The following is a 14136-nucleotide window of genomic DNA, read 5'->3' as shown; positions in this document are numbered from 1 at the left end:
CCAACTCCAAATGTAGCTGGGTTATTTCTACTTTCGCACGTGTTGACATTCTTTAAAAGAAGAGTGAATAGCAAATCGCTAGAAATGCAAAGCCACTACCAGAAATGGAAATTTTGGGTCTGTTTAATTCTATCTCATGATCCAGCTTTACACACTAAGTCACAATTATAGATTTTTTTTTATAGAATTTTTTTTTTTAATTGGCCAAGTGTGATTGGACACACAAGGAATTTGTCTTGGTGCATATGCTCTCAGCGTACATAAAAGAAAAGATACGTTCATCAAGGTACAACATTTACAACACAATTGATGGTCAATATATCAATATAAATCATAAGGATTGCCAGCAACAAGTTACAGTCATACAGTCATAAGTGGAAAGAGATTGGTGATGGGAACTATGAAACGATTAATAGTAGTGCAGATTCAGTAAATAGTTTGACAGTGTTGATGGAATTATTTGTTTAGCAGAGTGATGGCCTTCGGGAAAAAACTGTTCTTGTGTCTAGTTGTTCTGGTGTGCAGTGCTCTATAGCGTTGTTTTGAGGGTAGGAGTTGAAACAGTTTATGTCCAGGATGCGAGGGATCTGCAAATATTTTCACGGCCCTCTTCTTGATTCGTGCAGTATACAGGTCCTCAATGGAAGGCAAGTTGGTAGCAATTATTTTTTCTGCAGTTCTAATTATCCTCTGAAGTCTGTGTTTTTCTTGTTGGGTTGCAGAACCGAACCAGACAGTTATAGAGGTGCAAATGACAGACTCAATACCAAACCATAGTCCGATTTAGGAGTTGTGGGTTCACACATTGCGTCATCCATGTCTTCATCCTGGCTGCCACTAATGCAGCAAGATGGAGCGAGTCCGTTGCAATTTTACCAATCTTCTCTGAATTTCTGAGATGAACTGGATGGACCGAAATTCAGGAATCTATCATATAAACAGCCAGCTGCAAACTTCCTCCCCCTCCGCCTCTTCAGTAGTGGATCACAGCAGGGCCAGCAGAAAATAGAAACATCTCAGTTCTACAGTAGAAAGGCATAAATTGCTTCCTAATGAGGAACAGTTGCTCAAATTCCTTCTCAAGGCGGCTTGCTAAAAAGAGTCCTTGAGAATTGGGCTTAGATACATGGCTTTTTTTTCATGTTTTGGCAGGTGCCAAAAAGGTCGTGATAGAATGTCCCAAATTTATCTCCTATTGCAGGGGTGTCAAACTCAAGACCAAGGGGCTGGATCCCGGCAGCAGGGCCGCCCTGGAAACAGCGAAGGACCGGCCTGCGGTGCTTCTGCTCAGCGAAAACGGGCTCCCGAGCTCTGTTTTTGGCTGCCACGGCCTCCTGCAACCCTCTGCCAATGAAAATGGAGCTCAGGAGGGCCGCATGCGGCCCTCCCGAGCTCCATTTTCACTGGCAGAGGGTTGCAGGAGACCGTGGCAGCCAAAAACAGAGCTCGGGAACTTGTTTTCGCTGGCAGAGCGCTCGGGCCACCGCAGGCACCGACAGGAATGATGTCGAGCTGGCCATGCCCCCCAAGGTCAAACACAACCCTGATGCGTCCCTCAATGAAATCGAGTTTGAGACCTCTGCCCTATTGTATTTCCTTTACATTTTTTTTTGCTCTGCTTTCATTTAAATTTGAATCAAAATTTTGATTCTTCCTTCTTGGCTTTGTCTTCTTGGCTTTGTCTCGAGTCTTAAAACAACTGACTCATCGCTTCCATTTATTATTTTCTTTGGCTGGTATGAGTCAGACTAATACAAAAATGAAGCTCTCGCTTCGTTTGTAGAAAGTGTATGATGCTGTTGTCATAGTTCCCACATTATGCCCTGCAAAACTCTTGTGGGGTATTTTGTTCGGCCTTGTTGAGTCTTGCAATTTGAGCCTTAACCAAAGAGATTGCAGAGCCTAACCAGCGGGAAACAGATGCTGAAATTTTGTCTACGTGGATAGAAGCCTCTGTGCCCCGTTCAGGTTCCGGCATACTACATTTTGATGGTAAACATTGCAATCTACAATTCTTCAGTTTCTGCGCCAATCTTAAATTTATTTATTTAGCACCTTGGAAAAACAATGAAACAACAAACTGTTTATCTAATCTTAAACTAATATTTTTTATTTTTATTTATTTATTTATTAGATTTTTATACCGCCCTTCTCCCGAAGGACTCAGGGCGGTTCACAGCCATAATAAAAATAGAACAATATACAATTAAAACAATTAAAAAACTTATTATATATGGGCTGAGATATAAAACAATATCCTATTAAAATTAAACTCTCTAAAAAATATAAAATTATAAAATTTAAAAATCATGAAGCCAGTCCCGCACGGATGAATAAATAGGTCTTGAGCTCACAGCGGAAGGTCCGAAGGTCAGGCAGTTGGCGTAATCCAGGGGAGGGTAGGAGCCCCCACAGAGAAGGACCTTCCCCTGGGGGTGCCAGCCGACATTGCTTGGCGGACGGCACCCTGAGAAGCCCCTCTCTGTGTGAGCGTACAGGACGGTGGGAGGTATTCGGTAGCAGAAGGCGGTCCCGTAAGTACCCTGGCCCTAAGCCATGGAGCGCTTTAAAGGTAGTGACCAACACCTTGAAGTGCACCCGGAAGACCACAGGTAGCCAGTGCAGTCTGTGCAGGAGTGGTGTTACGTGGGAGCCACGTGTGACTCCCTCTATCACCCGCGCAGCCGCATTCTGAACTAACTGCAGCCTCCGGGTGCTCTTCAAGGGGAGCCCCATGTAGAGAGCATTGCAATAATCCAGGCGGGAGGTAACAAGAGCGTGAGTGACCGTGCATAGGGCATCCCGATCAAGGAAGGGGCGCAACTGGCGAATCAGGCGAACCTGATGAAAAGCTCTCCTGGAGACGGCCGTCAAATGATCTTCAAACGACAGCTGTTCATCCAGAAGAACGCCCAAGTTGCGCACCCTTTCAAGAAGCTTCTTCTGCTTGACTGGATCAGAATTCAGTCAGAACTGAAGAAGCTTCATGGATGAGAAGCAAAACATCTTCAAGGAAAAACAAAGAAAGCCCACTTGCCTTTTGAAAAAGCACCTTTGGGACAACCATGAGCTGGATGATTGAGAATCTCCATTGACTTTCTATCAGAACATCCTATAAACCACGTATTTTTTTATCAACTCTTGCCTATTAGTAGCTTTGGAGCTTCACAAAAATCTTTGAAAAAGCAAATCAGAGGAGATCTCACACTTCAAACAAATAAGCATATTATCTACACGGGTAATTCATATCCCAAAAAAACACAAAAAAACCACTGGCTTTTAAGTTCACAAACCGCACCAGTCACATGAGCAATAAATTAATTTCTTTAGGCAACAAACTCTGGATTATATTCCCAATTATGATATAAAATCAGGAGTTTTCACAGTGAATTCTCAATTGCATTAGACCCAAGAACAAGAATATGCCTATTTTTAGCAATTTGCTACACCCAGAGAAAAATGCCAGTGCGTCAAGGCAGGAAAACCTCTCGTAATAAAATTGGCCAAAAAGGGGAAAAAGTTATTTAGAGCTGCAGCTTCACTGACTAGAATACTAAAGAGCAAATTATTTTCTCCTCTTTTCTTCTCTCCACAATGTGTGTGCAGAAAAACAAACGCCATTTGTCACTTAGTTGAAACTTCATAGTCTTGCAATCCGGAGTGATTTTTTTTGCCAAAGTTTAAAGTATCCATCTCAAGCAAAATTATGTGAGAGAAGTCCATGGAGTCACTCAAGAGGCTGTTTAGAAAACTGTTTCCATGGTCACCCTGAATAAGCAAAATGTTAACTCAGATGAACCGAAGTGGAATAATTCAATTGCTTGCTCATGCATGAATAATTAAAAGAATTTTGAAAAGGACTCTCTTGGTGGCCAACCCCCCCCTCCCCGTCTCCAATTTTCCCCTGCCTTCTAGTTGAAAACGATTACCGTGTTTTCCTGAAAATAAGACCCTGTCCTGGCCTTATTTTCAGGGAGATCTTATTTTGGGGCACGTGGAGCAAAACGGGGCTCCTCTTGCCATGTTATCTGACTTCCAGCTCTGTCTCCCTAATCCTAACCAGAGGAAATGGTGGGGACCAGCTATGCATGTGTTTAAATATTTTCGGGCAGGGCTTATTTTCAGGGGAGCTTATTTTAGTGCATGCGCTCAAAAGCCCGATTGGGCTTATTATCAGGGAATGTCTTATTTTTGGGGAAACAGGGTAGGTATTTAAAAGAAAAGCTCCCTAGCACCGTATTTCCAAAAAGATGATCTTCCCTAGTTGATGATAACAGTTGTCAAAATCAGAAAGCAGAGCTTTCAATTATTATTAAATATTGTCAATTTTTAGAATCGGGCATGGTCTCATTTCAGGGCTAATACAGCCTGGATGTAATTTATGTCGACAGATTCACTGTTTTCCTAATTTTATGCTAGTTTGTTAACAGTTAAAAGTGCCTATCAACACCGCAAAAACAACCACCTCAACAAGTCACCGCCACTTATATTGCAATGAACTACATATAGATTACTAGTACAGATTATTATGGACAGAACTAGACTGGTTTTCTCCAAGTCTAATATTATTTAATCTCGCATCAGTCAGTCTTTCCAAACATGCCAAGATATCCTCCTCAATGTGCATCTTTTATTAATTTATGGCTCCAATTCAGAGAAACTAGCAGAGGCAAGGGAAGAGAATTCAGCGCGGCCTTTGAATTGGAGTCGATACATTATATTAACTGTCTGAGGAGCCCTGTGGTGTGGGTAGAAAAAGGATGTGGCAAGCGCTTGCCCTACACTATGGCAGCTTACAAAACAAAACAGAAATTAACTGATTTGCAAGCTTCCAAGAGCAGGCGCCGTGGTAAGAGTTCTCAAATCCCCTGTGCTAGGTGACCCCACTCAATCACCTAGCACAGGGGTGTCAAACTCAAGGCCCTGGGACCAGATCTGGCCGGTGGGGTGCTTAGATCTGGTCCACGAGGACGCCCTGGAAACAGCGAAGGACCGGACCGCGGTGCCCCTGCCAGTGAAAATAGAACTTGGGGGTGGAGGGGCACTGGCAGAGGGTTGCACGAGTCCATCATAGCCAAAAACGGAGCTTGGGAGCCCATTTTCACTGGCAGAGCGCTCAGGCCACCACAGGCACACCCGACACGAGTACCGTCAAGCTGGCCACTCCCCCTGGCCACACACCCCGCCACCCGCTTGAGGTCAAACACAACCCTGATGCAGCCCTCAATGAAATCGAGTTTGATCTAGCACATTGCTAGGGAGGACAGCAGACATACAGATGCAGCCCCGTCACGTTCGAGGAGAAGCTCCACATGGGATTGAGAGTTAAGACAAGCTGGACTCATCATTCTGCAGACAGAGTTAAAGCTGAAGGACGATTCCTATATGACAATTCTATTTGGAGAGTGTACTTGATGAAAAGAGCTATCCCGGTTTCTGATGATGTTAACTAGTTTGGATAATGAAACATCTGCAAGAGAACCACCAAGTTCAGAGAGCACCAAGAATCCGTCACGTGTAAAGCAAGTAGCATTTTGGAGATATACGTATTTCCAACTAAACTGTTTATTTGGGGAAAGACACTCATTCAACAGTGATGCTTGCAAACATATAGACCTTATGTTGATCTTAGGTTGCCTGTCCAAAGAACTGCAAATATGTTCTAGGTCAGTGATGACTAAACTTTTCGCCGTCGTATGTCAAAAGTAGGGGTCGTACGGGGGATTGTGTGCATGTGTGCCCACACCCGTAATTCAATGCCCCCCCCCAGCGCTCCCCCCGCTTTTGGCATGCAATAGCAAAAAGGTGGGCATGGTAGGTCCATTTTTCGCCCTCCCAGGCTCCAGTGGCTTTCTTGGAGCCTGGGGAGGGCAAAAATAGCCTCCCTCTCCTGCCCCAGAGGCCCTCCGGGGGCCAGAAACGGCTTGTCTCCCAACTTCTGGTGGGCCTGGAAGGCCCAAAAAACAGCTGGCCGGTGCACGCCTGCATGCTGGAACTGAGCTAGGGCAACACTCGTGTGCCCACAGATGTGGCTCCATGTGCCACAGGTTTGGCATCATGGTTCTAGGTTTATGCTAGGTTGTGCACAACTTGAAGAACAGGTTGTAAGGCCACTGTGCCATAAGTGAAGCTTTTGTTCAGAACTTACATAGTGCCCTATGGTATTAGCATAGGTGTCTGCAATCCACGACATCTCCCGTTCACCGGTGCTCATGTCAGGAGCCGGCACATCCACACCGGGCCCTGTTCGGCACAGCCAGGAACAAAGAGAGGAGACCATTAAACATAAACCAGTTCCACGCACAGAAACCGGAAGAATCAGCTGTGACATTATTTACAGTTAAGTTAGAGTTACACTGCAAAGCCATTAGAAGTAATGTTGTCTTTACTCACGAATGCAATGATTCATGGTCTAAATCAGTGTTTCCCAACCATGATCCTTTGAAGATGTATGGAATTCAACTCCCAGAATTCCTCAATATTGGCTGGGGAATTCTGGGAGTTGAAGTCCATGCATCTTAAAATAGCCAAGGTTGGGAAACACTGGTCTAAATGGAAGGAAACGTCTCAATTCAATCACTTAGAAGACAAAAAGAAGTAGACTATCCATTCTTCTTGAAAAAAAAAGAAATCTGTACCTTAAAATATTTTTTTTAAAAAGATAGTTGGAAGGTAGAAATAATAAACTTACTGATGTACCCCAAGCTACCAAAGGATGTTTAAAAATTGAACATTTTTCTTCTTTCCCCAGCTGTTTGCTCTGCTCTATCACATCTTTCTAAGGAACTGCCCCTGGCTTCCAGAAGGGGTTCAGGGTTCTCAGATATCGTATTTTTCAGAGTATAAGATACACTCCCCCCCCCCAAAAAAGAGGCTGAAAATTTGGGTGCGTCTTATACTCTTTCGAAGCTTTTTTTCAGCCCTAAGGAGGCGCTAGCGAGTGAAGCAATCTTCCACGCGATTCTCAGCTGTGTTTTAGAAGCTTTTTTTCAGCCCTAAGGAGGTGCTAGTGAGTGATCTCCATGTGTTGTCTGCTTTTCTCATAGCTGCTCCCTCTCAGCTGTGCTTTAGAACAGGGGTCTCCAACCTTGGTCCCTTTAAGACTTGCGGACTTCAACTCCTAGAGTTCCTCAGCCAGCTTTAGAAGCTTTAGAAGCTGTTTTTTATCCCCAAGCAGGGGATAAAAAGTACTCAAAACCAACACACTAATGTGCTGAAGCTGACCAGACTAAGGACGCTAGCCAGATTTATTTTTTTCCTATTTTCCTCCCCAAAAACTAAGCTGCGTCTTACACTCCACTCCGGTGCATCTTATACTCCGAAAAATATGGCAGCTGCAGGCAGAAAGAAGGGAAGCAAATTTTATTCCTAAGATTTGAAGGCTGGAGAGAGTATTAAAGAATGAACGGCATGTTTATAGCAAAAAGAGAACAGGATAAAATGGGTGTTTCTCCAATCAGCTATGAAGTGAACAAACAAGACAAATTGGTCTTTTGATCTGACAGCTTGACAAGCTAAGTAAGAGCGGATCTCTTCAATATGATTTTCTAGGTACTCTTGAGTTGTGGAGGGTTGAAGAGACAGGTGCAGAAATTCATCAATCTGGAAGAATTCTGTTCCCAGATGAATAAATTTTGCACATCCCTGGAACCAAAAGCATCAAGCATGCAAGCTTACAACTCAGACCCCTTTGGGCTTTGCTGTAGCTGATTAATTAAAACAAGGGAAACACAAGCACTGTTGTCCTTCCGAGTGTCTTCACAATATGCACTACCACATTCAGGTTACCAGTGCTACTTTAGAGGGGGGCACAGTTGTACTACCTAGTACTGCTGAATGATTCCTCTCGCCCAAATCAATACAGATATTCCAATATTACATACCAATGAAGCCTTTCTTTGCGAGTTCTATGGTAAACCGCCTTGTGATTTTTTCCAATTCATTATCCTACAACAATAAAGGAGACAGTGAATATTCAGGAGGTGAATAAGCAATGCCCAAAGTCAACACTTGTGATTTTAACGAAGGTTTAGCTGATAGTTCCTAGGCCATGTACTACTCTAGGCTTAGCCACCATGCAATAACAGGTGAGGTACCAGCCCAACCTATTAGTTTGGATTCTGTGTGAACCTTGGAAAGTAACTGCTGCTATTAATCTTCCTGACCTCTGAACTAGAGAAGGCCAGGATCAATTTGTGAAGTTCATTTCTAAAGTGCTGGCAAGAGAGGAGGGAGCTATTCCACAGCTGGATAGCTGTGAAGTCAGGAAAAATACTCTGTCTCTTGGAGGCACAAGAGATTGCAGGAAAATGTATTTATTCTGCTGTAAAATTCCCTCCCTGTTCAAGTAAATAAATAAAATAAAGTTTTTACTTATGTTTTTATTTAATTTGGTGCTACAGCGCCCCTGCAGAGTTTAATAGGAGCCATGTGGCACAGTGGTTTTAATGCAGTAGTGCAGGCTAACTCTGCCCACTGCCAGGAGTTCAATTCTCACTGGCTCAAGGTTGACTCAAGCTTCCACCCTTCTGAGGTTGGTAAAATGAGGACCCAGATTGTTGTGGGCAATATGCTGACTCTATAAACCATTTAGAGAAGCACTACTGGTCACTATGGTCAAATTCAGCATTTTAACGCTGTTTAAGATTTACAATCTTTCTTTACATCTTTATGGTCTCATTGTTAACTTTAACAATGACTTTTAATGACATCAACTGCCACTTTAGGATTGCTAGAAACACACCATAAATAAAACTAAGGATTACAATATTCTATTGCAATGATTCTGATCTGATATTCTATTGCAATGATTCACCCTTTATCTTGAAACCTTGCAATTGGAATAAATCCTTTTTATTTATGTCTTCTTATCCTGAGTGTTCGTCATTGCATAGCACATACCCCCAAAACATAAGAGGGCTTGCAAAGTAGACTCAAGTTTACATTCTAACTTGTGTAGAATGAGCGCATTCTAAGCAAGCTGGTCTTTTATTGGCATATTGGCCAAAACATGCAACATCTGACAAATACTGCATTTTTCCTCATATACAGGGAGTCCTCAACTTACAACAGTTTGTTTAGTGACTGTTCAAAGTTACCGTGTTTCTCCAAAAAGAAGGCCAGGTCTTATTTTCTTTTGATCCCCCCAAAAAATGGCTAGGCCTTCTTTTTGGAGGGTTCTAATTATTGACTCACCTTGGCACCAACAGCCCCGCCCAGCAGGAGCCTGCTGCTGACCCACTTCTTCTGCGGACACTTGCCATCATTTGCACACATCACCCTGGCCTCTGTTATGCTTTTAGATGCCTGCCGGAAGGCATCTGCAGCCAATAACAGAGCTCCAGATTGATCCGAAGCTTCGTTATCAGCTGCAGATAACAGATGCCGGTAGGCGCCTGAAGGCGAACTGGAGGTTAGGGCGAGGTGTGCAAGTGGCAGCAAGTGGCCGCAGAGGAAGGCGAGGCAGGTGTCAAGGTGTGTGAGATCTGGTAAGTAGGGCAGTGTCGTGTCCCACTCCTCCGCTGACGGCCGGGTCAGGGAAATCCGAATCAGGCGTGCCTCTGCAGCTCTGCCAAAGTCCTAGCAAAGTCCTCAAGGCAGGCAGGAGACCAGTAAGTGACTTCAGCAAGATATGTTTAGACTTTGCCTGACTCAGAGAATGCCAGAAAGCAGGTCCTTTATATAGGCCATGGGGTGTGGCTCCATGACTCAGCACTTATCCAGGCCTGCCCCTCCCTTCCTTCTGTTGCCTCCGCCTATCAAGTCTTCTGACGCGAGGGTCACTCCAGTCGGCAGCTGTTGGGAAATGACCTCCTCAGGCTCACATGCTGTGGAGGAGGGGAGGTCTAGTTGCTCCGTTTGCCTGGGCATGGAGCCAAAGCTGGGGGCTGGAGATACTTCCTCCTCTTCAGCCTGTCTGGGCATGGAGCCCTGGGGCTGGGGCCGGGAGGCATACTAGGACATTCCTCCGTGTTCGGAAGCAGATAAGGCCCCGGCTGTGGTGAGATCGGATGAGACACAACAGGCAGATCCACCCCGCACCCCCACCCTAGCTGGGGTGGGTGGGGTCTTAATTAGGTCTAATTTTGTAGGTGGGCTTAATTTGATCGCATGTGCTCAAAAACATGATGCTTCTTTTGGAGGGTTCTAATTATTGACTCACCTTGGCACCAACAGCCCCGCCCAGCAGGAGCCTGCTGCTGTCCCACTTCTTCTGCGGACACTTGCCATCATTTGCACACATCACCCTGGCCTCTGTTATGCTTTTAGATGCCTGCCGGAAGGCATCTGCAGCCAATAACAGAGCTCCAGATTGATCCGAAGCTTCGTTATCAGCTGCAGATAACAGATGCCGGTAGGCGCCTGAAGGCGAACTGGAGGTTAGGGCGAGGTGTGCAAGTGGCAGCAAGTGGCCGCAGAGGAAGGCGAGGCAGGTGTCAAGGTGTGTGAGATCTGGTAAGTAGGGCAGTGTCGTGTCCCACTCCTCCGCTGACGGCCGGGTCAGGGAAATCCGAATCAGGCGTGCCTCTGCAGCTCTGCCAAAGTCCTAGCAAAGTCCTCAAGGCAGGCAGGAGACCAGTAAGTGACTTCAGCAAGATATGTTTAGACTTTGCCTGACTCAGAGAATGCCAGAAAGCAGGTCCTTTATATAGGCCATGGGGTGTGGCTCCATGACTCAGCACTTATCCAGGCCTGCCCCTCCCTTCCTTCTGTTGCCTCCGCCTATCAAGTCTTCTGACGCGAGGGTCACTCCAGTCGGCAGCTGTTGGCAATTGACCTCCCTCAGGCTCACATGCTGTGGAGGAGGGGGAGGGGTCTAGTTGCTCCGTTTGCCTGGGCATGGAGCCAAAGCTGGGGGCTGGAGATACTTCCTCCTCTTCAGCCTGTCTGGGCATGGAGCCCTGGGGCTGGGGCCGGGAGGCATACTAGGACATTCCTCCGTGTTCGGAAGCAGATAAGGCCCCGGCTGTGGTGAGATCGGATGAGACACAACAGGCAGATCCACCCCGCACCCCCACCCTAGCTGGGGTGGGTGGGGTCTTAATTAGGTCTAATTTTGTAGGTGGGCTTAATTTGATCGCATGTGCTCAAAAACATGATGCTTCTTTTTGGAGAAACACGGTACAACGGCATTGAAAAAAGTCACTTATGCCCCATTTTTTACACTTATGACCAATGCGGCATTCCCACAGTCACTAGATCAAAATTCAGATTTTTGGCAACCGACTCATATTTATGACGGTTGCAGTGTCCCGGGGCCATCTGATCACTTTTTACAACCTTCTGACAAGCAGAGTCAATGGGGTAGCCTGATTCAATTAACAACCATGTGACTAACTTAACAACTGCAGTGATTCACTTAGCAAATGTCTCACTTTGCGACAGAAATTTTGGGCTCAATTAAGGTTGTAAGTCAAGGACTACTTGTAGTGACATGGGTACAATTTGGCTGCTAAGTCACTCCTTTTATTTCAGAAAAAAAGGCGACAGCCTCAATTGACCAAAATAATTGCAGGCAGCATTCATAAGCTTATCTGGCAACTTTTCCTGTGATTATTGCTTATCTGAAAGGTATGAATGTATGCAATTAATCTCTCCAGACCAAGAAAATATATAGAATTCTACTGCATTGTCTTAACTGGTCTATGTTAAGAAAACAGCTCCTCAGTTATCTCAGCCTAAAAATGCCGATTAAAAGCATATTTTTCTTGAATTTGAACTTACTGTATATAGCCTAGGATTGATCTTAACACCAGCCTTTGCACCACCAAATGGCACATCTGAAAACAAATGTTCACGCTTAAGTTAAAAAAAAAAAACAAAGGACAAGAATGTAAAGATGGTAAAGATTTATCTTATCGCTAGTTCTGATGCTGTCTGGTCTTTTCCACTTTAGGAATTAGTCACAGAGATATCAACAGAAAATGAAAAAAAAAATGAAAAAAAAAAAAAAAAATTCCTATATGGGCGAGCCCTAGACATGCAATAGAGAATATAAATATAGAACAGAAACAGGAAATGATTACATATAAAGAACTTTTGTATGCTGAAGGAGGTAGATTGCAATTAAAATCATTACAGGTATTAAATGAAGAAGGGAGGAATTATACTTGGTTTCAATATGGGCAAATAAGTGCTAGATGGAAAGAAGATCAAAAAATTGGTATAATGCAAAGGGAGGAAAATTTAATAAAGCAAATTAGAAATCAGACCCAGGAGCATATAAAGAGATTGTATAATGTGTTGCTTGAAATAGATTCGAAAAGGATTTGGTAAAGGATTGTATGATAAAATGGGCACAGAATATTCAGGAACCAATAATGTTGGAAACATGGGAGAAAATTTGGGTTAGAAATGTTAAGTTTACACAAGCACAGAATTTAAGGAAAATTTTTATAAGATGTTTTATAGATGGCATTTAGATCCCAAAAATTATCATGTATGTATCCTAATATCCAAGCGAAATGTTGGAGGTGTGATTGTGATGATGCTACATATTTTCATATTTGGTGGACTTGCAAGAAAATTAAGGTCTTTTGGATAAGAATTTGGTGGATTATTCAAAATGTACTGAAGAAGAAGATAAAGTTCCTGCCACAATTTTTCCTTTTGGGAATTATAATGGATTGTACAGGGATTGAGACTAAATTGATTTTGAACTTAATAACAGCAGCAAGACTGTTGATTGGACAATACTGGAAGAAGAAGAGATACCTACAATAGAAGAATGGATATTGAAAGTTATTAACTTGGCTGAGATGGCTAAAATCTCAGCGTTTTTAAAAGACAATACGCAGGAAAGATATTTAATTGAATGGAAAAAATGGATTGATTATCTACAAAACAGATATCAGATTAAGAAATATCAGATTGCCTTTGAATAATTAGAAAGTTATTTTATGTAATGGGGAGGGGGTTGGGAGACGAAAAGCTTTGGATGTGGTTATTTGGATTGGACTTTACCTTGTGATTGACCCGGAAGCCGGGGTGGGGAGGAGGGATGTTTTGTTTTTTTTTTTGGGAGGGAGGGGGAAAAAAGGGGGAAAATGTTTTTGTTTTTTTTAAAACTCTTTCAATAAAAAAAAAAAAAAAAAAAAAAAAAAAATGAAAAAAAATACATAGACAATGATTTATTTTAAAATAAGTCACCATGCCCTTCAACATGAGATTCAGATTTGGTTTTTTACAAGAATTATTTACATATGCAAAACAGGTTATTTCTTTTAAATAGTGTAACATTTAATTAGGTGTGCAAACCTCTTACAAAGGTTTATTTGTGTCACTTGAAGGTAGTTGAAGAACCATTTGGATTCTGGCCTTTTTAAGACCAGTGGCACCAACCACTCTACTCAGTATGCTCACTATTATGCTCACAGTATGCTCACTTTGCGACAGAAATTTTGGGCTCAATTAAGGTTGTAAGTCAAGGACTACTTGTAGTGACATGGGTACAATTTGGCTGCTAAGTCACTCCTTTTATTTCAGAAAAAAAGGCGACAGCCTCAATTGACCAAAATAATTGCAGGCAGCATTCATAAGCTTATCTGGCAACTTTTCCTGTGATTATTGCTTATCTGAAAGGTATGAATGTATGCAATTAATCTCTCCAGACCAAGAAAATATATAGAATTCTACTGCATTGTCTTAACTGGTCTATGTTAAGAAAACAGCTCCTCAGTTATCTCAGCCTAAAAATGCCGATTAAAAGCATATTTTTCTTGAATTTGAACTTACTGTATATAGCCTAGGATTGATCTTAACACCAGCCTTTGCACCACCAAATGGCACATCTGAAAACAAATGTTCACGCTTAAGTTAAAAAAAAAAAACAAAGGACAAGAATGTAAAGATGGTAAAGATTTATCTTATCGCTAGTTCTGATGCTGTCTGGTCTTTTCCACTTTAGGAATTAGTCACAGAGATATCAACAGAAAATGAAAAAAAAAAATGAAAAAAAAAAAAAAAAAATTCCTATATGGGCGAGCCCTAGACATGCAATAGAGAATATAAATATAGAACAGAAACAGGAAATGATTACATATAAAGAACTTTTGTATGCTGAAGGAGGTAGATTGCAATTAAAATCATTACAGGTATTAAATGAAGAAGGGAGGAATTATACTTGGTTTCAATATG

At 42.9% G+C, this 14136-nt stretch overlaps 1 protein-coding gene across 2 annotated transcripts in view; it reads right to left on the bottom strand.

The window, feature by feature from the left end:
- GLUD1 (glutamate dehydrogenase 1) overlaps window positions 1-14136 on the bottom strand; it is a 37372-nt gene that overhangs the window by 10720 nt on the left and 12516 nt on the right. Inside the window, exons 3-5 of one of the 2 annotated variants that reach the window (XM_058187188.1) lie at window positions 13735-13790; window positions 7884-7947; window positions 6149-6243 (exon numbers count right to left, since the gene is read on the bottom strand). In XM_058187188.1, coding sequence (XP_058043171.1) covers window positions 6149-6243; window positions 7884-7947; window positions 13735-13790 — 215 coding nt within the window. Of the gene's footprint in view, window positions 1-6148; window positions 6244-7883; window positions 7948-11724; window positions 11781-13734; window positions 13791-14136 lie in introns of both variants that reach the window. The other variant, XM_058187189.1, reaches the window with a different exon arrangement.

This window comes from Ahaetulla prasina, chromosome 6 (genome assembly GCF_028640845.1).
Source record: "Ahaetulla prasina isolate Xishuangbanna chromosome 6, ASM2864084v1, whole genome shotgun sequence".
Lineage (NCBI taxonomy): Eukaryota > Metazoa > Chordata > Lepidosauria > Squamata > Colubridae > Ahaetulla > Ahaetulla prasina.
Note: the sequence above shows the minus strand (reverse complement) of the source record. Positions and strands in the feature narration are given on the sequence as shown.